The following is a 23,641-nucleotide window of genomic DNA, read 5'->3' as shown; positions in this document are numbered from 1 at the left end:
AGGGTATTGGGTACTTGTGGCTCACTATTAGGTGTTTGAGGGGTAAGGCCTTTACACAACTCCCACAATAAATGGGAATAGTTAAAAGAGCCTCGGTGCTCAGCTGTCTCTAAGGGGTAAGGTGTTTATTGGGCATCTTTTACAACAAAAGATAAAATGAGTCAATTGAAGATCTAGCTGTTGTCAACCCTTTATTAAGTCATTCAATTTGGGTCGAATGAAATGGAACCAAAAAGCATGTTAGGGTCAGTTAAGTGGGGGAGGCATGCAACAACAAATCTTCACAGGTTGCTATTAGGCTGGTGGAAAAGCAGCTTCCCTCCTCCCTTTCTTGTACACAGCTGGAAAACTAGCTGGCAGCAGAGTGTGATGTAAACATCTGGGCTGGTGATGGTGATGGTAGTAGTAGTGAACCGCAGCAAAGCCATGTAACAAAAATGGTGCTGCGGTGTGCTTCCCGTAACCGAGATGCAAGTGTTTCAATGTTAAATAAAGACAGGTCAGTATTTCGGGGAGCTACAATGAAGTGGATTGTCAGGAATGCTGATGGATTGTTGACTGCGTTTCATTAAAACAATGAGACTGGGGTCAGTCATTCGATGCACACACAGATCAAAGATCCCGTCTTTGCAGAAAATATATACAGTAGATAAGAGGCGCTCGGAGAGGATTAAAGTGAAGGAATGTAGAAATGCATTTGGCGGTGGCAGGTGTTGTGTCCACAGTGGGGCTGGTCTTTAAGATGGCATGTAAGGCGGGGGAGGGTCCTTGTCGGGCATGTTTACTGCCATCTCGTAGGTTGGCAAGGTGGACTGGACAGGACAGTAAGCAAGAAAGGAAGATTTCAAGTCACTGTGTACACATTTGTTATTATATGTTATAATACTATGCTACACCCTCGGCCGTCTCTGTGTGGAGTTTGCATGTTCTCCCCGTGCATGCGTGGGTTTTCTCCGGGTACTTCGGTTTCCTCCCACATTCCAAAAACATGTTAGGTTAATTGGCGACTCCAAATTGTCCATAGGTATGAATGTGAGTGCGAATGGTTGTTTGTCTATATGTGCCCTGTGATTGGCTGGCGACCAGTCCAGGGTGTACCCCGCCTCTGACCCGAAGACAGCTGGGATAAGCGGTCAAAAATGAATGAATGAACGTTTCAACGCCCAGTGTGGCACAGTCCATTAATACGTGTGGTCTGTATGCCCCCTGCTGGTGAGGCCTGCGCATGACACATAGCAGAGGAGGCTTGTCGCCGGTGTGCACTTCATTAGATACGCCTCCACAAACTATTATTGAAAAATTAAAATAAAAAGCAGTATGTTTGAACTACACTGCATTACGTCTCATATTTTGGGTACCATATTTCTGTTTATGAACACTACAATTTTTTATTATTTTTACTATTTGAAGTGCGGCATTTATCGAAGTGTAATGTCCACTGGATCAGTTTTTGTTTTGGCTGCCCTTACTGCTAAATACAAAATTTAAGACACTGTTAAATACAAACTTAAAAAGCATTTAACCAACAAAAACATGACCAGAAGCTGGTTTTCCGTTATGCTTGCAACATGAGGTGTTCTGGTGAGTCCACCAATATTAGTATTCATGGGTCACCATGCAAATAGATATTCAGGGGACCAACATAATGACCTCGAAGCTCTTTTTAATGTCACATTATTCAATAGTGTTTTATCAGTCTGAGCTGGTTTACCAACCTGGAGCTGATTCTCAAAAGAGAGGAAGACAGCAACATCTGGCTTGTTCCTGTTGATGATATACTTGTAGCAGTTCCACACGCAGTTCATTAAGTATGCCTAGAATAACAATGTACATAAATATGAATTAAATCATGCCAATAAATAATCACTCCTGCCTCCAAAGACAACTACAATACAAATAAACAGTAAAACTAAAGTAATACATTGATGTATTATGACTGATTCCAAAAGCACCATTGCGGTTACAGAGTATGAAAATATGCTACTTGAAGCATTAAAACGATGTAAGTTATTTAAAGTTGAAAAGGACAGGATGGAAGGAGGTACCTTGAGGACAATGAGGAAGGTAAAGAGGACCAGTACAAAGAAAAACAGGAACCTGGGGTCCAGAGACAACAGGTTATCCTTGTAGGGAAAATCCGGCTGAAGAAAGGTGGAGAAAAAAAGTGTTAGGGGAAAAACAACCTCAACCACCAAACAGCTCCACCAAAATAAAACACGCTGTCAAGTAGTGCTTCATGGCAACAGTGACTATGAACGAACCAGTTGGTCCAGGTACTCCTGTATCCTGGGTAGGTAGGTGAGGGAGCTGCAGGCCACCAGGCAGCTTAGAGCAAAGTCAAACATCTGGTAGCAAAAGAAGGGGATGAGCAGCCCACTGCGATGCTGGAGAAATGACAACAGGAAGCAGCTTTTATTAAGCAAAATGGGATCGTGAAGACAAGCGGTAGAAAATGAATGAATATTACAGTAGAACCTTGGTTTGCGTCAACAATCCGTTCTCGAACGGCCGACTTTTAATCGAAACGGAAAATTTTGGTTGTCAATTTTCGACGTTAACCAGAAAACATGCTAACAATCGAGGTTCCGCTGTATTTGTACTGAGAGCCATGCTGAGTTATTGCCAGCCTTGTTAGCCACTTCATTACAGACACTTGCACAATGTAATGGCCTTGACACCATAATACTGCTGTTTGCTCTTTTCATTGAAAGAAATACGCAATACATTTTAACAGCTGTAGTGTAGAAATTGTCTTGTTTATAGAGCTAAATAAGGCAGCCTCAATATAGTATTGAATAAAATATGTACTTGTGTTCTATTGATTTACACATGCTAAACAGTTGGTGGCGCCAAATGACTTTTCCACAAGCAATTCTGGGCTTTTTTTCCTGTCACTTCCACACCAGTCTTATTTTTATACCAACCGACTGCCAACCCCAAGCACAATATGTGTTATTAAAAAGGGACAAGAGCTCATTAGATTGTAAAAGTGTAATCTGATGACTGTAGACTATGTTACCTCAAAGCACCACACCCTGAAGTGCGGCACTCAAGTTTTAAGAAAAGCGTTGTGGACTCTAGCATTGGCGGGAGGGAAACAGCGGCTCTGACTGTACCACTATCCCGGCAAAAAACAGGGGAGAGTCTACTCTGGCTGGTGTATGTGCTTCTTGCACCAATGAAGCTCCACATTTGCACAGACTACTGGCATGCACCAATGTGCGGTTAACACATTTAGCTGTGCATCCATCTTTTATGAGCGGCTTAATACAGTGCCGTGTCACAAGGCTATCAATCCTGTCAGCCTCGGTGCTGTCAGGCAGGCCTGAAAAGCAGGAAGGAAGGAAGGAATAGTGGGAAACTCTTCGGGAAATCCAGTTGTAACATACATAGAGGAAATAGGCAGTTTGCGCTATACGGTATTATGCTTTCAGTGTGTTTGCTAAATAAATGTACACTTACAGTAATGGCTCCATACAGCAACATAGCGCTAACAGTCACCATCAGCAGAGAGATGGCCAATCCAGCTCCGGCATTCCCTGGTGTGAAACAAGTAAAACACAAGGTAAAATTATTGTATGCATGCATGTATTTTAGTCATGGTTTTGTCCATCCTAATGTATTTTTGACCTTGAATATAAGACAAGACCTGTTTCTTTGTTATTTGCAATATGACTAATTTTCTTAAAATTAGCATCACAACTCCTCTGTTGTTCACCCACAACCTTTAAGACACACTCATGACACTGAGGTCTTGGGTGTGTGTGACGGGAAGAAAAGCTCTGTAGTGTGCTGTAGACATGAAGTTCACCCTCACCAAAAAACACTGCTCATGTGTTTGTCTGATATTCCTATCGGTTCAGAATTGGTAGCACCATGAATAAAACACTGTTCCATGAATATTAGGAACAACCCAACTAAACTAAACTGTAGTCATGGATCCCATTAGTGTCTGTGTGTGAGCCTAATGAAGTGTCCACTCAACTCCACCTACCTGACATCCGATCAGATGTTAAATAATGGTCAATGACCGCATACTGCAAGTTGACGGAGGGAACACTTTCTGGACGGGTCGCCGCCACTGTTAGCAGAATTCCCATCAGTAGGTTAATAACCTGGGGAGAATTTATTTTAAAAAGAAGTTGGATGGATATGTTTTTTTAAAAAAAAAAAAGTGACAAAAAGAAGAGCAAACTGAGTGGGATTTATTTCCAGTCATCCCTTGCTACAGCGTTTTCCAAATTTGTGTTGTGGTGTTGTCACGTGGTACAGCTGATAGGTTATCAGGTTGTACAACCACCGAAAATAAATAGGAGGTTGTACTGAATGCAATTATTTGTATAGTGTTACGATTATCTTTAAATAGAAAGCTGAATGGCAAGAATGCTAAACACCGGAATGCTAAATAGTTAAATTACTTTCTACGGAACAAACACATTGTCACAAAATAATGTAATACACTGTACAGACACACTGACGTGGACTTGCCACAGATTTCACGACGAATAAATACTAAATATATATTTTAAATATAATATTTGATTTCCTCAGCTGGTATTTTGGGGTGTTAAAGTTAAAAATGCATTATAAATGAAATTTCCCTTTTAAAGGAAAAACAACGCCAACACTGAAGCCAAGTACCAATTAGCTTACTAGCTATGGTGCTATCTGACCAGTATTTCGTTACTTACCATTTATATTCTCAACAAACCGCGTCTAACCTATCTATCGTCGCCAATTTGCAGTGTTGTCCATTTTCGTTTGTCAAAATGAATCAACTAAAACAGTCACCGAGAAGCTAGCATGCTAACATTAACATGACATTCAGCTACCGTTTACGATTGCAGGCCATTATCCGGGAGAAATAACGTTAACAACTCACCAAACCTCGCCAAATCGACGTTAATTCACTGGATATGTCGTATAATGGCGGCTAAACGTAATATATGCGACACTAATGTTTCCAAAACACTGGCTTTCAACCAATCCGATCTAATCCATATTACGCACCATGTACCATGTTCCAAGGATGATAGTTCCCGTCCGGACGTGGCAACATCCGCAGCACCTGGTGCTGTACAGTTTGTCGTGGCCTAGTTTAAAATGCTGCATGCCCGCCACAAGAGTGATGAGAAGCCAAAAGAGTAAGAAATTCCGTAGAATCAACAGCGATAGAGACACCTTCCTGTCGCTCTGCTCTTGGGTCTCAATAAAAACAAAAAAAAACAAAACCGGAAATGAAAGTAAGTACGGCACGTCAGAAACGTCAAAAAGCGATTGAGAAAAAAACAAAACAAAAACGTAACTCCTTTGCGTTTACTTCAGACAATTCTTGCAACAAAAAGATTACTATTGCAATAACATAACATCAGTGTAGTGAAACAAGTGTTTTAATCAAGTCTTTTTTCATTTTGTTCAGTCTTAAAATCCACTTCATAACTCCTCTGTTATTTGCTAAGTCTGTGTCCCAAATTATTTAAAAAAAACACTAAATCCAGTTAACCTTTTATTCTTAATGACATATCGCCGATAACGAGTATTTCTGCACGCAAATTTGAACATTGACCATTTGTGCATCTCCTCCTGTGCGTTCAACGTAGCTTTGATTTGCTCTGATACACCAGAGCACAGCCGTGTGTGAGTCAAATCTCAAATCTGATTGGTTAATGAGACAACCCATTGCGAATAGACTTTACATGACATCCACCTACAATAGGAATCTGAAGGATCTGGGCAGATTAGATTGACATAGCAACACATACAAGATGAAATCTGATTGGACAAAAAAAGGGAAGTGGTCAATAGTCATTGATATTTCTGACTCATTTACTCATTTACATAATAGCTTATTGATAATCATTAGGTATTTTTTCGTGCACCAAATATTAAATATTTGTATACAGCAATGTTGCTAAAATTCAAGTTTCATATTTACAATAAATAAAACAGAAATATATTTAACACACATGTTCAAACAAGCTATGAAAACAAATCAACCTCTAACAATCTCACAATGTTCTCTGCTGGCCCCGAGCGTCTCTTCCATTAGCAGTCTTCTGCCATTTGTAGATGAACAGAACTGCCAGTGCAGCAAGCACCGCACCCAGAACTCCCCCTGCAAAAACACCTGTATAACCCCCCCAACACACGTACATATTTATATCCTCTTTTTTTAATATACCACAAAGTGAGTACCTGCAACAATGTCTTCATTCTCCAAGAAGCTGTTGCCTTTTGTCTCAATAAAAATGGCTGGCTCTGTGTCTTCTGCAAGCCATTTTAAATATTTCAAAGTCGGTTTTGAGCCACCCTAAACGACAGATAATATAAGATAGAGCAGTAATTTTAGCTGGGAAAAAAATGAGTCTTACATTATCTTTAGTTTCAGTTTCTCCATCATTGATAGTGCCACCTGCTAAAGAGAAGGGGAGATATTAGAACAATAAACAAAGTATATGAAATGGATTATAATTTAGCAGGACTTACCTGAGCTTGATCCCTCCAAATCTTCTGCTGAGGCCCCCAACTAATGACACGAATGATGAACAGGAGACCAACATGTGGAGAATTGTAGTCTATCAATCAGGACAAGGAAAAACTCCACCGGATGCCATTGTGGTTATTTTTTCCCTCTCCTCGTCTCTATTTTTTTCGACACATCCTCTTTTTGAGGCAAGAACACTCACTGCCGACAAGATTAGCTCCAAAAAAAGTGTATCGCAAATGTACAGATATTAAAAAAATATTGACATTTTGAACGACACAAAGGAACAGACACTTCCCTTCGCTTACATTATTAAATGTGGAAAAAATATTAACAATCATCAGTATGTATTGTCGTTCTAAATCACTGCCAACTACATCAAAAATGAATATGATTTATGTGTACTTAAATTAACGCCTCGGTGAATCCCGGAAGAGACGAATCTGCGAGAACGAAATGACTCTAGACATTTAACTAAGTGGAATGTCAAAATTGTGACTTAAAACTTACCCATGTGTCGGCTGTAAATATCGACAAAACATAAATACTGATAAATAACGTAGTTGACGGCTCCCTCATGTTTGAAATCAGCTGATTTTGTTCCGCGACCTGGAGCTCATGACATAAAAAAACGTTTCACTTTCCGAAGCCACGCCCAATATTAGAGCACTCTGAATTCAACTTCCCCCCCTTCAAAATAAGTCATTATTTTAATTTTATAAATAAAATTAAAATACATTTGTACAAAATTAAGAACATGTGAAATCAAATTTAAATATAAAAAACAAGTGCTACAATTTTCTGATCAAAATACTTAAGACTAAATAATGAGGAATACAGCAATAATAAATGACACAATGCAGGTGAAATGTTAGAACAGTTTAATCATACATAGTCACAATTCTGCCTCCAAAAAAATTGAGTTGGTTTTCTTCATCTAACATCTGGAAATGTACATAAGGCCACCCGAAAATGTACATGACTGACAGCGTGACAAAACTCATATGTTCATATTTATATAATTGACAATATTTTACAATGCTTTTTGCTTACAAGGTAGTCGCTGCTCCAAAATACAGCACTTTTTCTGTACAAAAATATTTCTCATCATATCCTGTGAAGTTAGCAGAAGACTAAAAGGCAGCCTCTGATTTTTTTTGTTTGTTTGTAAATCCATTTTAAAAGTGTCACACATCAGAAAAGACTATCAACAGTGGATGTTACAGCAGCTCCGGTACAAATAGAGGCTGTCATTCCCCCCCGCCCCCGTAAGAGAGATTAAAAACAAAATACATGCCCGATTGTGAAGCCTTAAAAATGATTTTTTTCCTCATTAAAACAACACTTGCTCAAATAAAACTGTGTACATTATATTCAAAAGAGCGGGAAAGGAGTGATGAATATACACACACACACACACAATCAAAAAATGCACACTTTTTAGCTTTTTTCTCCCCGCTAAAATGTAAAAGACATCCATTTACAGCATCAACGTTTACAAATGTACAACTGTACAGAGGGAATAAAAGCATCACTACAAGTTTGCAAGGCCTGTCAAACACCACAACTAGATTTTTTTTCTCCTCAGTTTAACTAATAATAATAAAAATCTTACACTTACCGACTGCACATATACTACATATATTCTACAATTCATATGAAGCAAAGAAGCCATCACTACCATTATTACAGGACAGTTGTATAACTTTAAGATGGCCCCACTGGCCGCCAATCAACTCATACCCAAAAAGATGACACCCGCCCCCACAACCCGACCAAAAAAGCAACACAAACACCAGAGCATGAAAAACAGACGTCCCTTCCGAGTCCAACTGATTCATTCCATCTCATGTACAACACTGGGATAAACTCCCCTTTACATTTGTGACGATTACATAGCGGCGGTGGTGGGGTAGAAAGTGACAAATCACACAAAAAGATGCTACACTAAACTACTTAGAAGTCCGAGATGGTTATTCACTACATAATGTTAGCTATGGGGCAGTGTTCGTGTGACGAGACACTGAAACGATTAAGAGGGAAGAATAATAACCCAAGGATTATAACCTGCCACAGCATGCTGCCAAGCCCCGCTTACTATCCCATAAAAGTCGCTTCCGCTATGACCCATCAAACGCCTTAACTTCTCTTGTCATTAGTACCTGTTAAACACATGATTAATGGAAGGGTTTTGGTACCAAAATGATTCAGACTGCCAACATGGTAACAATAACTCTTCTAGCAGAAAGGAGGGAAGGAACAAAACAAATCAAGGCAATCCATTGAAAAACACTACCGTGGATCTGCATTCAAAGACCAGTGAAAGCCCCCCCCCCACCACACCATCCATACAATGCTGCTTTGGTATGGATACCATTGACTCTGCATGGGATCATCTAGAAATATCAAATAACCTCAACTTAGATCAGCCGGTTCAAAAAGCAAAATGGAATTTTGTCATTCAGTTTTAGCTTTAATAAGTCACTTGCTGGTGTGAATTGTAAGAAGTTTCAGCAAATGTCTATTTTTCCTCTACAAAGAATTTACAAGGTAAAAAAAAAATGTACAATATGAAAACCAGTCAAATACATCAGTTACATAATTAACAATGGCCTTGTGCTTTACGCAAGAGAATAAGCCTGCTGACATCTGCCGCCCCCGCAGTTGGGGCTCTTACCGGGGGGGCAGTACAGTGGCAGGAGTCAGTTGTCACAGCATTTGAAGAAGGTGGAATTGACTTTTTGTTCCCCCCCCCCCCACAAAACTGGTAGAGGGAAGATGTTAACAGAACCTGCGTCTTTTAATCGAGGATCCGTGATGTGGGTGTGATTACATGAGACCGTTTGCAGGGCCGCCGATGGGCCCCAACTCAGATCCGCTCTTCATGTAGTATTTCTCCAGCTTAGCCAGAATGTGTTTCCCATAAGTGTACTTGCGCAATGTGGCAATGTGAGGCCGGATCTATGAGGAGGAAAACAGACGACTGTTACTTCTCATGACAAGAATAATGGATATCCCAAAACCCGGATGGATTATATATGGTCAAACGACGATGTTAGGAAGATACGATCCAAACTACAAACAACTCTGCCAGGTCAGGTCAGTCCACTTCCATGACAACAAGCAGCAATATGGTTATGCTTTGTTGCAATGGAAATATCACATTTTTTATTTACAGATACCACTCATCGTGAATAAACAGTTAATCCATCCATGTGCCATGTGACTTTTGCCAAAAACATTCAATCAGCTCACCAACCTTGTGCATGATGATTTTACGCTGGGCAGGTTCAGCCATGTCGATCATTCTTTGTACGACATAGTTGGCGTACTGGTCCTTCATCATGGTGTACAGGGCGCTGTGGGGGCCGTCCTTCTGGCAGCACACCTCGTCAATCAGCAGGGCTCTCTCGGCACGCGAGGAGTGTATCACGCACTTCTCGACGACGTTGCTGCGTGAAGGAAATTGCACGGCTATTAGCAGTTGGCGAACATGCCACACCCAAGGCATACAAATAAAAAAGACTTGGTATTATGACACAAATGGCAGATGAACCAACCTTTAAACAAACTGCAAAGAAATGTATGCAACACCAATATCAGCAATGACTTTATAGGATTCTGAATATTTAATGGCTGCATGCTGTGTAGAGGAGAATAGCCATTTTCAATATTACGACTGATATCCATAACCTTTTGTATTGAATTCATGTGGTCTATTAAATATTTTTACAAATATTCATGTACTCTGCGGCCCCCTGGTATGCACAGCCAACATAAGTCATTCTGGATCTAACAAAGGAGAAAGTACAGTTTCAGGGAGGGAGGAATACTCAGATAAGGCAGCCTTGAAGGGAGAGTAACTCCTTTCTCAGGTGGCTAATTAGGATATAAACCACATTGAAGAGAGAGCAATACACACTGATGCTTAGACGAGTATAAAGCATTCTTTTTACGCTTGTTCTTTGCCAGATGGCTGCAGTCTGCCTAACATGCCACGTCCATGTATAAAACTGGAAGCAGGTGATAATTGGAGACAGGATGTTATTTCTGAAATGTGAAAGTTATATATACAGTCATGGCCAGGACGTTGTTTGATACCAATAATTTTGGTCATGATTATATTCACATTCACCCAATTTTGTTTTTACTTGAATGATTTGGAGTGCATGAGAAATCAACAAGAAACAAAAAGTGTTTTTATTTTCAAAATGTATGTACATATAATGCCATTTTGCTTTGTTTCTTTATAATGCAATTGTTTTTCATTTCTTTTTCAGACTGGTGAGTATGGCGCGCTCATTGTGGAAACGCTTATCAAAACAAACGCATCTGTAACTGCAACACAACGAGCGTTCCGTTTGCACTTCAATCTTGGTAGACATGATCCCGTACCAGCTCGAAACGCCATCTTGTTATGGGTTACCAACTTCAGAGCTACTGGATCTGCATTGAAACCAAAATCAACCGGCTGACCTCGCACCGCCAGAACTGATTTAATTTTTAAAACATAATGGCATTATATGTACTTTTCAAAAATAAAAACACTTTATTTGCCTTTTATTTAACCTACAAATGTGTCAGATCATTTTGCCTGACCCTGTATTGTGCACAACACAGCAACAACAGAACCAATGTTGTAATAGCGGTAAGGAGCAAACTGCTTAATTTAAAGTGCATGCAGAGGTATATAAAAAAGGTGCTGGATGCTGACCCCCGATGCTGCAAATGCAGCTACTGGCATCTTGCGGAGTTAAGCAACATCTTTGCCCACAGCTACAGTCGTTAATTTCAACTTTTTTTGACCCGCCTCTAATTCGACATCCCGGTGGTTATTTGGTTTTGTAGATAAAGCACTCAAGACAATATAGGAGACTCAGTGCTCAGTGCGTAAGCAGTGCCAATGTGTGTAATGATGATTGCGCCTGCTGCTGAAGTTTACAAAGAAATTTAAAGAGGATTCCGCTCTAACCAGACACTCTTTACAGTTTGGAACAAACTAGAACAAAACGAGTTTGTGACTGACCTTGCAAATTTGTGTTGACTCAAGAGCAGAACCTTTCCACGGACTTCTGCCACTATCTTGCTCTTATCTTCGGGTCTTCCATGCTCTAATACATGCTGAATGACGTAGTTACCATACTGGTCCTGCAGGGGAAGGTAGCGAATGTGCAAGATGAACATCTTCACACGGTTTAGGTTCAGCACAGAACGAATGAAACCCATTCATCTGACACACGTGCACTAACACTGAACCAGTGGACTTGGTCAATATGAGGTAATCATGCATGGTGGTGAGATAAGATGAGAGACACCCTCGAGTTCATGTCTTACAAAGACCATGACGTCATCACTGCGGAAGGTCAGACAAAACCAATGCTGCTGGTTTTGTTGAGAATGACTCAGCAGGCCACAAAACCAGCAGCATCTCTGCCCCTTCGGAAACGGGTGATGGACAGTTATGGGTGTGAGTTAGGTGTGAGCAGATGGCGACAACACCACTGGGAATTCATCTATTTTAATAAAAAGTAGCAATTAGATTAGAGGGCAGCTTGCCCTTACAAATAGTTGCTCTCATATGCATTTCCTGTCAAATCGGGTTCATGTTATTTGCTTGCCATCAAATAAGTCAAATTCACACTACATTAACTCCAGAGAATACTTAAGGCGTGTTTATTTAATTAATTAGGTTTAGGAAGATTAAACAGGAGACGCTGCGGGCAAATGAAGTTCATTAGACAGAAGGGAAGTCATGTGAATCCTCTGGAACCAAGCAAGAAAGGGGGAAGTAAAAAAAAAAATTAAAAAAATAAATTGGTGGGTTAGGGGCCCCTAAAAATTGGGGATTTCCAATCTATCTAAATGTTAAAATCAGTGAAAGAAGGAGAGAGGGAGAAGAAAAGGAGGGACATCCGCAAAAGAGAGGCAAGTTGCTCTGACCTTGAACAGTGCATCACGGGACACTGTATAATATGTTTTGGGTGTCATCTCCAATGAAACGCCTTGATATTTCTGGATGGAATAGGTGAGGGGGGGGGGGGATGTTTGAATATTCACATGTCAGATGTAATGAAAGCTAACACAGCATAGATACATTCCACTTTACACTTAGCAAACACAGTGACTATGACATGTAGCAGACATGCAGATACACATAATGATGATGATGGCAGGCATAATACACAAAGATTAAAACAGATGCTTACCTGACCCAGCTGCTCAGAGTGCTGATGCAGCTCTTCCAGTATTGGCAAAGTCTGCTCCTGGGTGCAGTGCTCCAAAATCCGTTGGATCACTCGGCAGCCGTAAGGGTGTGTGGAGAGGACAAAAACCTGCAGAAGCAGCAGTAAGATTAACACATTATTAAACCTGTATACGGTTGCATTTAACAAGATCAACCTTGACATGAATTGTTGTGGAAGAGAATCTATTAGAGTGGAGGCCATCATTAGAGGTTCTTTGGTACCATACTTTACATTGAATATGACAAGCAAGTTTACCTGGCCTTGGAAGGCATCTATAATGAACTGCAGGGCTTGAGGTTGGACACACTCAATGCACTTCTGCACCACATGGTTCCCATTCTGGTCCTTCACACACTTTAAAACATGGCCATCCAGCTCACGGACGATGTCACTCTGAAATAAGGAATATAAGGGTCAGGACTGATATTTAAGTGTAATTTAATTGTGTGGGATTAAAAAAAAAAGAAGAAGAAAACAAAAACAACCCAATAAAACTCAACGGTAAAGAAATTTTGAAGAAAATCTCACTTACAATTACCTGCTGGTCAGAAGAAATGGACTCCAAGGCTTTCTGAATTACCCTGCAGCCGTACATCTGTAGAGCCAGAGGTAGGACATGACCTCGGATACGAGTTGCCAAAGCCAGCTTCTGGTCTGCACTTCCAAACTGAAACAAAAAAAAAAACATTGTTGAATCTAATATGTCCACGGTACAAAAATCATGAAGCAGTCAATGCCTACCTCAAAGAACTTCTGAATGACATAGTTCCCAAATACATCAGTCATCAGTTGGTAAGCTGCTTGCAGAATCTCTCCAAAAACCATCTGCCTCTCAGCTGGACTTGCTCGCTCCAGCTTCTGCTGGATAAATCTGAAAAGAAAAAAACCCCACATATGAAACCTTACTTGTGCGCATTCATGTGGCATTTTATTATTAACCAGAATGATTATTTCAGCAACCTGGATCCATGCTGGTCTTGAGAAAACTCCACCATGTGTCCAGGCAGGTCCCGGAGTTGAAGGTTCGGGAAGCGGTTGTTCCTGAAGTCTTCTAGGAGCCGGCTGCGGCCGGAGGGCATGACGTCAGATCGGCTGTAGCGAGGGCGAGACGGAGGAAAAAGCTGGCTGCTGGAATTAAATAGACTGGATGTCCCCCCGGTGCTTCGGTACTTGGCTTCAGCTCCAGGTGCTGCAGAGATGTAACGCCCGCTCCCGTTTGTCAAGCCTCCTGGGATTGCAAGATGAGAGTCATGAAGTAGATGTTTAGATGTTTGTTGCACCTCTAATTCAATACACAGCACAGAATGATCTTACAGCGGAACATCCTGAAGTGATTAAGTGTTCTCACCTAGGTGGAGGCTGGAGGAGGAACCATGAGAGGAGGGTAGAGAAGGCGGAGGAGTGAGGGGTGAGTGGCCAGGGGTGAGTCCAATTGGGCTGGGTGACGAGGAGTAACCCAGGCTGTTGTAAAAGGGCTGCCCAATGGGTGTTAAACTGCTGTTGCCGCGCTTGTAAAGATCAGAGCTTGTCAACAGGGAGTCCCTGCGAGACACACTGCTACTGGTAGAGCTGGATACTATAATAAGAAAAGAAAAAGAGTAAGCATAACAAAAGAATCACAAACATCTTGAAAAGAACTTCGAAGTTTTCACCACACACCAGAAGAGCCGAACCCTCCGAGAGCAGAGCCGAGGCCCACACCAAGAGAATTGCCAGCGCTGCTAAAGCCCAGGGAGGAGCTCTGGGGTGGAGGTGCAGCAGAGGTGTGGGAGAAAAGTGAGCTGCTCTGAGACGTGTTGGAGACCGATCCAGAACCGTAGAATGAACTGGAGGGCAGGCCGCTGCTCGGTGGCGGAGCCTGCTGCTGCTGTGGCTGCGGCTGAGGTTGAGGCATGGAGCGGTACAAGCCGTTGGCTGGGGGGCCTGACATGTTGTTGCCGGAACCTGACGCCGACACCGCAGCTGCTGGAGATAGGTGAGAGTGTGTGAATTAACTTTAAACAATTACACCAACTATGAGGCTGATTTGTGAAGAGGTGAAGCAAAATGTTCTTTGGTGAACTATTCAACTTGCAGCTAGTGAGCAACTGCTGTGGGAGACCACTGTGATAGCATCACTACCTTAAAGCTGGACACACTACGTGTTTATGTTGAACAACTTAGACACACAACTAGTGTTTTGAAGACAAGCCAAATACATAATGACAACAGGAGACCAAGATTGATAAGTGACACTTCATAAAGCTAGCATGTACCCCATGAACGTGATAGCCACTTGTAGCTTGCACATTAGTCTGTGACAAGCTGTTGTCAATTGACTTTTCATTCTCACTATAATAAAAAGTCAATGTAAACACAAAACGGGTCGCTTACTTTTATCTGGTCACACATACGCCAATGCCAACAGGGTAGACGCTATTTGGGTCGCTTATCAAAATAAAGTGCAGTGAAAACCAATTGTGGTCAATGATGTACAAATAAGTTACATATAAATATATATGCACTGTTTTCAACTCATCCCTCATATTTAATGTGTGGCTGCTTTTATCTTGTCAATTACATGTAGCAGAAAGCCTACATGGATCCATATGCAATTATAGCTAGATGTTTACATGCACTCACCATGGCCATTAATGTCCCTTTAGTAGTTAATGAGTGCTGTCAAAAACTTTAAAACTTAAATTAATAATTTGAAATTTTTAATTTGATGTTTCTTGTACAATCGTCAATTTTTTTTAATCATTCCACCATAAAAGACCCTACATGATTATGACTTTTATGCCAGTGATGAGTATATGTAAACAGTCCGCAACCGTATTGGCTTTGTTCTATACTTACCAGCCTGTGCTGCTGCAGGATTAATGAGGAGAGGGGTTTGAACTAAACGAACTGGGCCACTGAGGCCAGTTCGGGCACCTGGGCCCATCACCAGGGCCCCCGTCTGGTCATAGTAAGCTGCAGGAGCCAACACCTGATAACCTGAAATGATGAAGGAACTAATAGCTCAGCATTTATGACAGCAAAACAAGATCTGCATTTGCACAAGATGGTTATATGAAGTCATTCACAAACCGGGCATTCCTCCTGTGTATGCCAGTGCAGGGTTTGCAGCAGCTGCAGCAGCAAGAGATTCCTGCTGGCTTTGTTGGCCTTGACCGGGTGTAAGAGGACGTTGGTTGTTTCCTGTGCGCATCACCTGGTCGCATTGAGGACAATGTCATATTGACAAACTGCAGAAATACTTAACTTGTGCACTGCATTGCTGGGAATGCAAGAACATTCCTTTATGCCAGGACTAACTTGAATATTTGAATCCAAGGAGTCGATCAAGGTAAAGCACTGTTACCTGAGGTTGGCCTGGCCCTGGTCCCTGATTTGATGCTTGCTGATTAGCCGAGTGATTGGCAGTAGATGCAGCCTGTTGTTGGAAAAGATTGGCTGGGTACACACCCCAAGGAACGCCGTAGTACTGGGGTGGAACCACTGTAGGGCCTGTTGTGAAACAAAACAATAGGTTGAGGATGATAACTGTTTGCAAAGTTGAAAGTACACATACAAACAGTGAGGTGCTTACCTGCAAGCGTGGCTGCTGCTGCTAAGCCTGCCGCAGTGTACGGATCAGCTCCAGGGGGCGCAGCATTAATGATATAAGGGTTTGGCACAAAAGCAGGAGCAAGGCCAGCTACATTTAAAAAAAAAAAACACACACACACACAGCAAGGTTAATTGTATAGTTTCCAGAACAGGGGACAGTTCAGCAGGTGGAATTTTTACATTGCATGCTCAAGCATGGATTTATTCTTAGGTGTAATGGCAGGGTGATTTGGTCCCATCATTCCATGTCAAGGTTGTTTACACATAAGAGCAGCCCAGAAACAAGGCTGGCTTTAAAAGGGCAGTGAAAATGGGCTAGAGCTAAATGTGCTGCAGTCAAATCTGTTAAGCTAACTTACCAAGATGCTGCTGCTGAGCCGCTGCAAGGGCATACTGTTGCTGCTGGGCTGCTGTCAGCTGCTGAACAGTCAGGGGATTGGACCTCTGGAATAACTAGAAACACAGCGAAGGGGTTCAAAAACTGCAACAAATTGAGAGTTGATTGAGAAAACGTGGCGAGACAGACCTGCTGCTGAGAGTTGTAGTCGAACAATCCCACAGGGGTTCCAGATGAGTCCACCTGAATCTGGTTCCCTGCGTAGTCAAACTGGAGGGATTCCACGCCGGCTTGTTGCTCCATACCGCCCATGTTTTGTGCCTCCTGGTTCTGAAAGTCCTCCACAGGGCCCTTGTTGTGACTGTGGTTCTGCTGTTGGAGGGCATGGACATGGTGATGCTGGCTCATCATCTCCAGTCCTGTCTGGTTGGGGCCCATTCTCTCTACCGCTTCAGTGGGAGAAGCTTGACGGCTTCCCGGAGTTGGACTGTCGTGGGGGCACACAAGTTACATTTACCACATGAAGAGGCGCACAAGTCAACTGATAAATAGGAGATTCATACTTGAAGTCTTTGCAGTCTCTGTCCATGCCGTTTAGTAAACTTCTTCCATTGGCTTTTGCGGGATCATTCTCATCTCCCACCTTCATCTCTGGGCTCTTGTCCTCCTCAAAGGGAGACACCTTCTCTTGGCCATCGCTCTTGTCTCTCCCGTCCTGGTCAGTATCTCCTCCACCCTGTTGTCAAAACACCACCAGCTAACACTATGTCGAGGACGATTCTTTGCAAACTTTCTGAGTGTGCAACAACTCACATAGGCGCCGTTCCTGTAGCGGGCGTCCATCTTGTCGCCAGGAGACGAGCTCAGGACGTACTCCACCATGCTCACACCCAAGCCACCACCCTCTGAGCGGGGCGAGAGCACAGAATTCGCATCGCCATTCCCGTGAAAACCCTGGCCTGGCCGTCGCTGGACCATAATTGGCTGGGACACAGAATGGTCTGGAAAAAGAAGGGCTATGATGAAACATCTAGAGTGGGCTATATACCGTACAGTCAATCTAAAGAGATTCATTTTAACGAATTAGCATCAAAATCTATTTCACTTACGCGATGATCCCCACGCGTTGTCCCTCCACTCCTCTCCGAGCAGCATTCCTTTTCTTCCATCCTTCGCGAGTTCATCAGAATCCCACAGCTTTTTTGCTGGCAAAAGCTTCCAAAACAAAATGTGCCATTTTATTGTGAAATCAATGCATGATCGCCTTTAACTGTTCAAGTGTACATGTGATATTTATATATATCACCAACTTCAACTTTGAAATAAAGAAACCATCAACATTGCAGTTGTGTTGATATTACCATAGATACAATAGTCAAAGCTGGTGGTGTAATAATGTAATAATGTAATAAACATACCTCTCCCATCCCTCTCGACTCCAAAGCAAGAGCTTGAAAGTCGTAGTTCATGTCATCCACAGCACGGACCTGAAACAAAGAGGGATTCAAAAATATAAGAATTTCTTATTGGTCCAAAATAAAATGCATATTAGGTGTGTCCCCATCCAATCTATATGATCGAGATTGGTGTCATTGGTGTATTTTTGAAGATTGGATAACATCGGCTGTTATGCAGGTTGTTTTTGTTAGTGTCTTTTTATAAGATGAGATAAGATAGATATAAGATAAGAGTCAAGAACTGTGATCTTAACTAAGGCCTCTAGTTCTTTGGATGGGTCTTGGATGACTCCTCTCTGTGCTCTTGGGGTCATTCTGGTTGGCCAGCCACTCCTGGGAAATTCACCACCTTTCCATGTTTTCGCCATTTGTGGATAATGGCTCTCACTGTGGTTTGCTGGAGTCCCTAAGCTTTTGAAATGGCTTGATAAAATTTTCCAGACTGAGATCTCGATCTCAGTTCAGTTATGTTTTAATAGGAGCAATTACGTTTTCACACAGGGCCGTGTAGGTTCTCTGATATTTAAATTTGTTTAATGATCTGAAACATTCAAGTGTGACAAACATGCATGAAAATAAGAAGTCAGGGAGTGGGAGGAAACACTTTCACATGATTGTACTTAGGATATACATTTTAGAGTAGTCTGTGTACAGAGTGTATAGCAGAATAGATGTACTATGCAGTGAAAACTCCGCAGCCATTGGCAACACAAGTGAGTAGCAAGGTAAGAGTACACAGTTATGGTAGCATATGCGCTACGTTGAGGACATTTCAACATGGATCACAGCATTCTGAAGCAGCGCATGAGCCACTCCTCTGGGAAACTGGGTCGCATCACAGCTTTACAACCGCATAAGGAGCCCAAACACATCTCCAAGAGGACAAGTGCATTGCTGAGAAAGGTGAGGGTGAACAGTGTGAACACACTCCACTGAACTCATCACCATTCGGTCACCAAAATGTGAGCAAAAACAGATGGTTAAAAACAAAAAGCGGAGTGAAAATCAGCCAAAAATAAGAATGAAAGATATGCTTAGAAGCGCAAGTACACATTTCAGATATAATATAAAAAAGAAGGGAGAGGTGAGCTAATTGTGTTTTATGTGACTGCCAACATTTAAATTGTACTTTATTTACAGCTCCACTCAGTGTGCCCATTAAATACAGGTATTTGAATGGAACTTATGAGTTTCCTGTTGGAGACCCGTCAGGTAGCATCAATATCCTAAAGCTAGAAACTTTAAGAAGAAGTTTTTGTTGAACTATTTAGACACACAACTCACTTTAAAACGTAAGTTAGCATGTACCACATAAATGTGACAGCCACGTGTAGATCGCCCATGGGACAAAAGCGAGCTTGCTACCTGCCACCAGCGACGTACTGAGAGCCAGGCAAAATGTGTAAACAAAGATCCCAGAAAGTTGAATGAGATTGAAACGTAAGTGATAACACATTTGCAGTCTGATTGTGGTTTGTTACCTGATCAACATGATTAGGGTCCCCAGTCGGCCAGCGATGTTTGCTGGGTGCGCAACCTCCAAGCTGTTCTCCGGGCTGCCTCTGAAAGAAGTAGCCCACTGTGGCGTCATCCTGCGAGCGACCACTCAACGGAGGCTGGGGTGTTCCTGGGGTAGGATTGCCACCCCTATCCATGCCCTGCAAGTGCGGGCCTCCAGGAGGCCCGGCAACCGCAGCTAGGGGCCCTCCAGTGTGCACTCTGACACCTCCAGCCTCAGGAGCACCGTTTGCATGCAGCATCCCACCTCTCGTCTCCTGCCAGGCCACGTCATTCATACCTAGGATGCTGCATGGAATGCTCATTCCACGGGAAAACCTGAACACAACATTGTATTTGCGTTAAATGGTTGTCTAGTCAGGAGTATAACTGTAAAATGGAATCACAAATTACTAAGTTTATAACTGAGGTTGTAGCTTGTACTAATTTGGATAACTTTATTTAGATGAGAAACATTATTAGAAATATATCAATATAATATAGTGCAGTTGTACACTATTTTTTACGCATTTATGGCGGTGTCAATAAAAACGTATTACAATTACGTATAATATATATTCAGTGTGTTTCAATGATACAATAGGCTATACAACTAGTTCAACTGACACTTTATTACATTCCAGCCCCTAGTTCAATAAAATGTATGTCGACTCAAAATAAATCTGCGAACGACAATCAGTAAAAGTATAAGTGAGCACAGAGAGAACAAAACGAGTGCACGACAAGACGCTTGTTAGCATTGTCGTTGGCTTAGCTTGTGGCCAATACAAGTGATGTTCATCTAAACACTAGTTGTGGATCAAGTTAAGGACTTATTGTGTAATTGCCCACCATGAACACATTTTGTATTCAAACGGGGCGGTAATGGTTAGCATTTACACACTGTAAAAAAGTTAAACAACATATAATGGTCGACAGGCGTTTCGACAGACGAGCTAGCTAACGAGTTAGCTGACTAGCACATCCAAAAATTGTGCAGCTAACAGCGGCTAACTGGTGAGTTTACTTGACTGTTCCTCCATAGCGAGTATATTTTGGTTTTATTAACATGTATTAGTTTGTTGGTTAATCTTTAGCATAACGACTATATGTTTAAGACTGGACATGTATGCACTGTAATTAGCATTAGCTAGCTCCGGAGCTAGTTGCGTCAGGCCTGTTTATTACGGCTCAACATCAAAGTTTACTTGATAAACCAGCGCTGCGTTTTCACAACGATTGTTGTGTGTAGTCTTCGACAATGAGGTGAGTCGTGTGGTGGATTCTACTGTGGATTTTCCCACGAATATACCACAAATGTCGTACTGTGCTAGCGCTGCTAATTGTGTCAAGTTGTGCGAGAGCTAGCGAAACCATCAGGCACTCAGCAGCAGCAGCGGCGGCTAAAACAACATGGCACCCCCTTCAAGTCCCAAACAAGAGGGGCCTTAACCGCTAAACAAAAGAGGAAATGCTCGCACAAACGACGGCGTGCAAAACACAGCCACTCGGACTCTCTTGGACAAAGAAACCGGAGTACTTACGCGTTGTCGTATGCAAGAGAGGCTCCGGGCTTGAGGCACACGCCGTAAACCAGATTCTATATTGTTTTGTTTCCTTGGAGAGAGCGCTGATTTTTTTGCAAGGCTTTGATAGCCTCTGCTAACGTTGTCCCCGTGCTGCTGCCCCCTACATGTAAATAGCATTAACTGCAAGGAGACAGCGTTAAAAAAAGTCTCCTCCCAACTGCATTACCATGAGAGATGGCGATACTAAACAATTTGGTATCGACAAGAAGTAAATAAAGGTACAGTAATCCCTGTACTGATACCGGTATAATTTAAGCTAATTGAAAGATTTCGTGATTTTTGCATTTAATTTGTTGATTGTTATTATAACTGCAACAAAACACAGATCAACACAGTTTAGAACAACTTAACAATATTGTTGTTCCTCGGCACTTTGCTGTTCGAATTCCACGGCTTCATTCTATCACGCTTATGCTGTTCCATGGTTTACCAAGGCCTATTTTTAGTCATAAATATGCATTTTGACCAGATTTTACGTAATATTGACCTAAATTAAGCATTTTCAAGCAAAACATACAAACAAAAATACAAAAGATGAGGCATTCAGAAGACACAAAGATGTGAAATGTAGTATTCTCCACTGCTCACTAGGTGTCAGTAATGTTACATTGATTAAACAACCGCCACTGCAGGAAGTATGCAGTGTCTGGACTATATATACTGTGACTACAGTGGTGTTATTTCATGTCTACAGGCTCTGGTAATATTAAATATTCTGAAAGTCGCCAACAGGTTTTCTATAAAAATATTACATTTATGAAGGAAGAAGAAATCCTACCAATTACTTGCGATCAATGAGAGATTATCTTATGTCACACATTGAGTGGTTCCTCAGTTTTTGTTATTAGTGTGTTCCAAAAAATCTGACAAAAACCAAAATGTAAGAAAACCAAGATATTTTTTCCAATTGGAAATCACTTAAACCTAATTAATCCATTCCAGACACCCCAAAATATTAGCAAACAAATAATTTTACAGACAATAATTGTAGTTTTTACATGCAGAAAAGCATGTTTGTAACAAAAAGATGGAACTCAATGTTGAATTAAATGATGTTTCTCACCTTCAAATCAAATTACTGGCACTGGTAATATTCTTTGGCCCCATGGCAGGTTATTTCACAGTGGCATAATGAAAAAAATGCGAGTGAGTGAAAGCTGAGGCAAATGTTTTTTATGATGCAAAAACTGAGGCGTATGAAAGCCAAGTTTGGACTGTACAACATGTATAAAACAATGTACCAAATTGACCAAATAATATGATTATTACCTTTTTTTTGACATATAATTGTTTGAGGAAAATAAAGCTTAACCATCCATACTCAATGATTGAATAGAACTTTTGCACAGTCACACCAGGTGATATCCCTTGCAAACACACAACACACGTGAATAACGCAAGACAACAGAAAAATATCGAGCTCGTCGTACCAGTATCGATTCGAGGCCGATACCACCCATGTATCTCTAGCGTCGATATTTGGTGCGATCCTCCCACCTCGAGTTACAACGAAAAAAACACTCGATCATTTACTCTGAAAGATAAACAGTTAATATATAGTTACCGGTAATTGCAACATGTCCGTTGTTGAGAGGTACATTGAATTTTTATGTTTGCTTTGGAATGGTTCAATCCCGTAAAACTTCATGTATGTCCCTCCTCTGAAAGAAGAAGCCAGTGAGGTCCAATCACCAGTTGCTCCAAAATCCCCTCCCTATTTCCGATTGGGTAGCTATATTTAGGAAGGCACCCTTTGCTTTATAAAGTGAACACGACGATTAGGGACACAAAGAAAGAGTTCAACATGGGCAAGGAGGCGCAGACGGCGGCCGACATCCGCAAGAAACTTGTGGTGGTCGGGGACGGAGCGTGCGGGAAGACATGTCTCCTGATCCTCTTCAGCAAGGACGAGTTTCCGGAAGTGTACGTCCCCACCGTTTTCGAGACGTACGTGGCGGACATCGAGGTGGACAACAAGCAAGTCCAGCTGGCCTTGTGGGACACCGCCGGTCAGGAGGACTACGACCGCCTACGCCCTCTGTCCTACCCGGACACGGATGTCATTCTAATGTGCTTCTCCGTGGACAGCCCGGATTCGTTGGAAAACATCCCGGAAAAGTGGGTCCCCGAGGTGAAGCACTTCTGCCCCAACGTTCCTATCATTCTGGTGGCGAACAAGAAGGATCTGCGTAACGACGAGCACGTCAAGAACGAGCTGTCCCGGTTGAAGCTGGAGCCGGTGCGGCCTGAGGACGGCCGCGCCATGGCGGCGCGTATCGGTGCTTATGACTATTTGGAGTGCTCAGCCAAGACGAAAGAGGGCATATGGGAGGTGTTCGAAACCGCCACACGGGCAGCACTACAGAAAAAAAAGTCTCAAAAGGCTAGTTGTCTACAATGTTGCGTTTTGATGTGACTCTTTCCACCAAAAACCCGCC

At 42.0% G+C, this 23,641-nt stretch overlaps 3 protein-coding genes across 6 annotated transcripts in view; all 3 read right to left on the bottom strand.

Annotated features, from left to right (window-relative positions):
• Positions 1 to 178: 178 nt before the first annotated feature.
• Positions 179 to 5,237, bottom strand: laptm4a (lysosomal protein transmembrane 4 alpha). 2 transcript variants are annotated; one of them, XM_058057696.2, is made up of 7 exons: positions 5,011 to 5,237; positions 3,995 to 4,115; positions 3,463 to 3,539; positions 2,262 to 2,384; positions 2,046 to 2,141; positions 1,716 to 1,814; positions 179 to 812 (listed from the first exon to the last, which is right to left on the bottom strand). In XM_058057696.2, exons 1-7 carry the CDS (start codon positions 5,110 to 5,112, stop codon positions 738 to 740), a joined length of 693 nt encoding a protein of 230 aa, XP_057913679.1. In that variant the 5' UTR covers positions 5,113 to 5,237; the 3' UTR covers positions 179 to 737. The 2 variants fall into 2 exon arrangements, with proteins under 2 accessions (XP_057913679.1, XP_057913682.1); XM_058057699.2 differs by lacking the exon at positions 5,011 to 5,237 and adding an exon at positions 4,883 to 5,008.
• A 144-nt stretch (positions 5,238 to 5,381) lies between these two features.
• LOC131107559 (uncharacterized) lies at positions 5,382 to 7,135 on the bottom strand. Of its 3 annotated transcripts, none has more exons than XM_078799014.1 (5): positions 6,995 to 7,135; positions 6,487 to 6,526; positions 6,372 to 6,415; positions 6,196 to 6,310; positions 5,382 to 6,127 (listed from the first exon to the last, which is right to left on the bottom strand). In XM_078799014.1, the coding sequence occupies exons 1-5, from the start codon at positions 7,061 to 7,063 to the stop codon at positions 6,009 to 6,011; spliced, it is 387 nt and encodes a 128-aa protein (XP_078655140.1). In that variant the 5' UTR covers positions 7,064 to 7,135; the 3' UTR covers positions 5,382 to 6,008. The 3 variants fall into 3 exon arrangements, 2 of the variants coding, with proteins under 2 accessions (XP_078655140.1, XP_078655141.1); XM_078799015.1 differs by having other exon boundaries at positions 6,372 to 6,412; XR_013630365.1 differs by having other exon boundaries at positions 6,196 to 6,267; positions 6,372 to 6,412; positions 6,487 to 7,129.
• A 217-nt stretch (positions 7,136 to 7,352) lies between these two features.
• Positions 7,353 to 23,641, bottom strand: part of LOC131106797 (apolipoprotein B-100-like) — a 37,358-nt gene continuing 21,069 nt past the window's right edge. Inside the window, 26 exon segments of the mRNA XM_078799253.1 lie at positions 7,353 to 9,445; positions 9,744 to 9,936; positions 11,511 to 11,632; positions 12,425 to 12,496; positions 12,691 to 12,816; positions 12,985 to 13,122; positions 13,262 to 13,396; positions 13,471 to 13,600; positions 13,690 to 13,957; positions 14,078 to 14,305; positions 14,389 to 14,694; positions 15,568 to 15,708; positions 15,802 to 15,925; positions 16,076 to 16,221; positions 16,304 to 16,411; positions 16,683 to 16,776; positions 16,850 to 17,147; positions 17,224 to 17,396; positions 17,474 to 17,661; positions 17,770 to 17,875; positions 18,079 to 18,147; positions 19,599 to 19,953; positions 21,159 to 21,172; positions 21,174 to 21,360; positions 22,557 to 22,570; positions 22,954 to 23,504. Of these exon segments, the coding sequence (XP_078655379.1) occupies positions 9,314 to 9,445; positions 9,744 to 9,936; positions 11,511 to 11,632; positions 12,425 to 12,496; positions 12,691 to 12,816; positions 12,985 to 13,122; positions 13,262 to 13,396; positions 13,471 to 13,600; positions 13,690 to 13,957; positions 14,078 to 14,305; positions 14,389 to 14,694; positions 15,568 to 15,708; positions 15,802 to 15,925; positions 16,076 to 16,221; positions 16,304 to 16,411; positions 16,683 to 16,776; positions 16,850 to 17,147; positions 17,224 to 17,396; positions 17,474 to 17,661; positions 17,770 to 17,875; positions 18,079 to 18,147; positions 19,599 to 19,953; positions 21,159 to 21,172; positions 21,174 to 21,360; positions 22,557 to 22,570; positions 22,954 to 23,504 (4,418 nt within the window). The 3' untranslated portion in view covers positions 7,353 to 9,313.

Source organism: Doryrhamphus excisus, linkage group LG19 (genome assembly GCF_037039965.1).
Source record: "Doryrhamphus excisus strain RoL-2023G ecotype Guam linkage group LG19, RoL_Dexc_Guam_v1.1, whole genome shotgun sequence".
Taxonomy (NCBI): Eukaryota; Metazoa; Chordata; class Actinopteri; order Syngnathiformes; family Syngnathidae; genus Doryrhamphus; species Doryrhamphus excisus.
This window is presented reverse-complemented; position numbering and strand designations above follow the sequence as displayed.

What these genes read in the sequence shown, in the direction of transcription:
- LOC131107559 (XM_078799014.1), bottom strand. Translation starts at nt 7,063, where the DNA reads ATGAGGGAGCCGTCAACTACGTTATTTATCAGTATTTATGTTTTGTCG. An exon ending in TATTTACAGCCGACACATGG is followed by an intron (nt 6,527 to 6,994) that starts GTAAGTTTTAAG and finishes TCGTGTCATTAG; the next exon opens with TTGGGGGCCTCAGCAGAAGA. An exon ending in TTTGGAGGGATCAAGCTCAG is followed by an intron (nt 6,416 to 6,486) that starts GTAAGTCCTGCT and finishes CCTTCTCTTTAG; the next exon opens with CAGGTGGCACTATCAATGAT.
- laptm4a (XM_058057696.2), bottom strand. Translation starts at nt 5,112, where the DNA reads ATGCAGCATTTTAAACTAGGCCACGACAAACTGTACAGCACCAGGTGC. An exon ending in TCCTTGGAACATGGTACATG is followed by an intron (nt 4,116 to 5,010) that starts GTGCGTAATATG and finishes AATTCTCCCCAG; the next exon opens with GTTATTAACCTACTGATGGG. An exon ending in AACATCTGATCGGATGTCAG is followed by an intron (nt 3,540 to 3,994) that starts GTAGGTGGAGTT and finishes GTTTCACACCAG; the next exon opens with GGAATGCCGGAGCTGGATTG.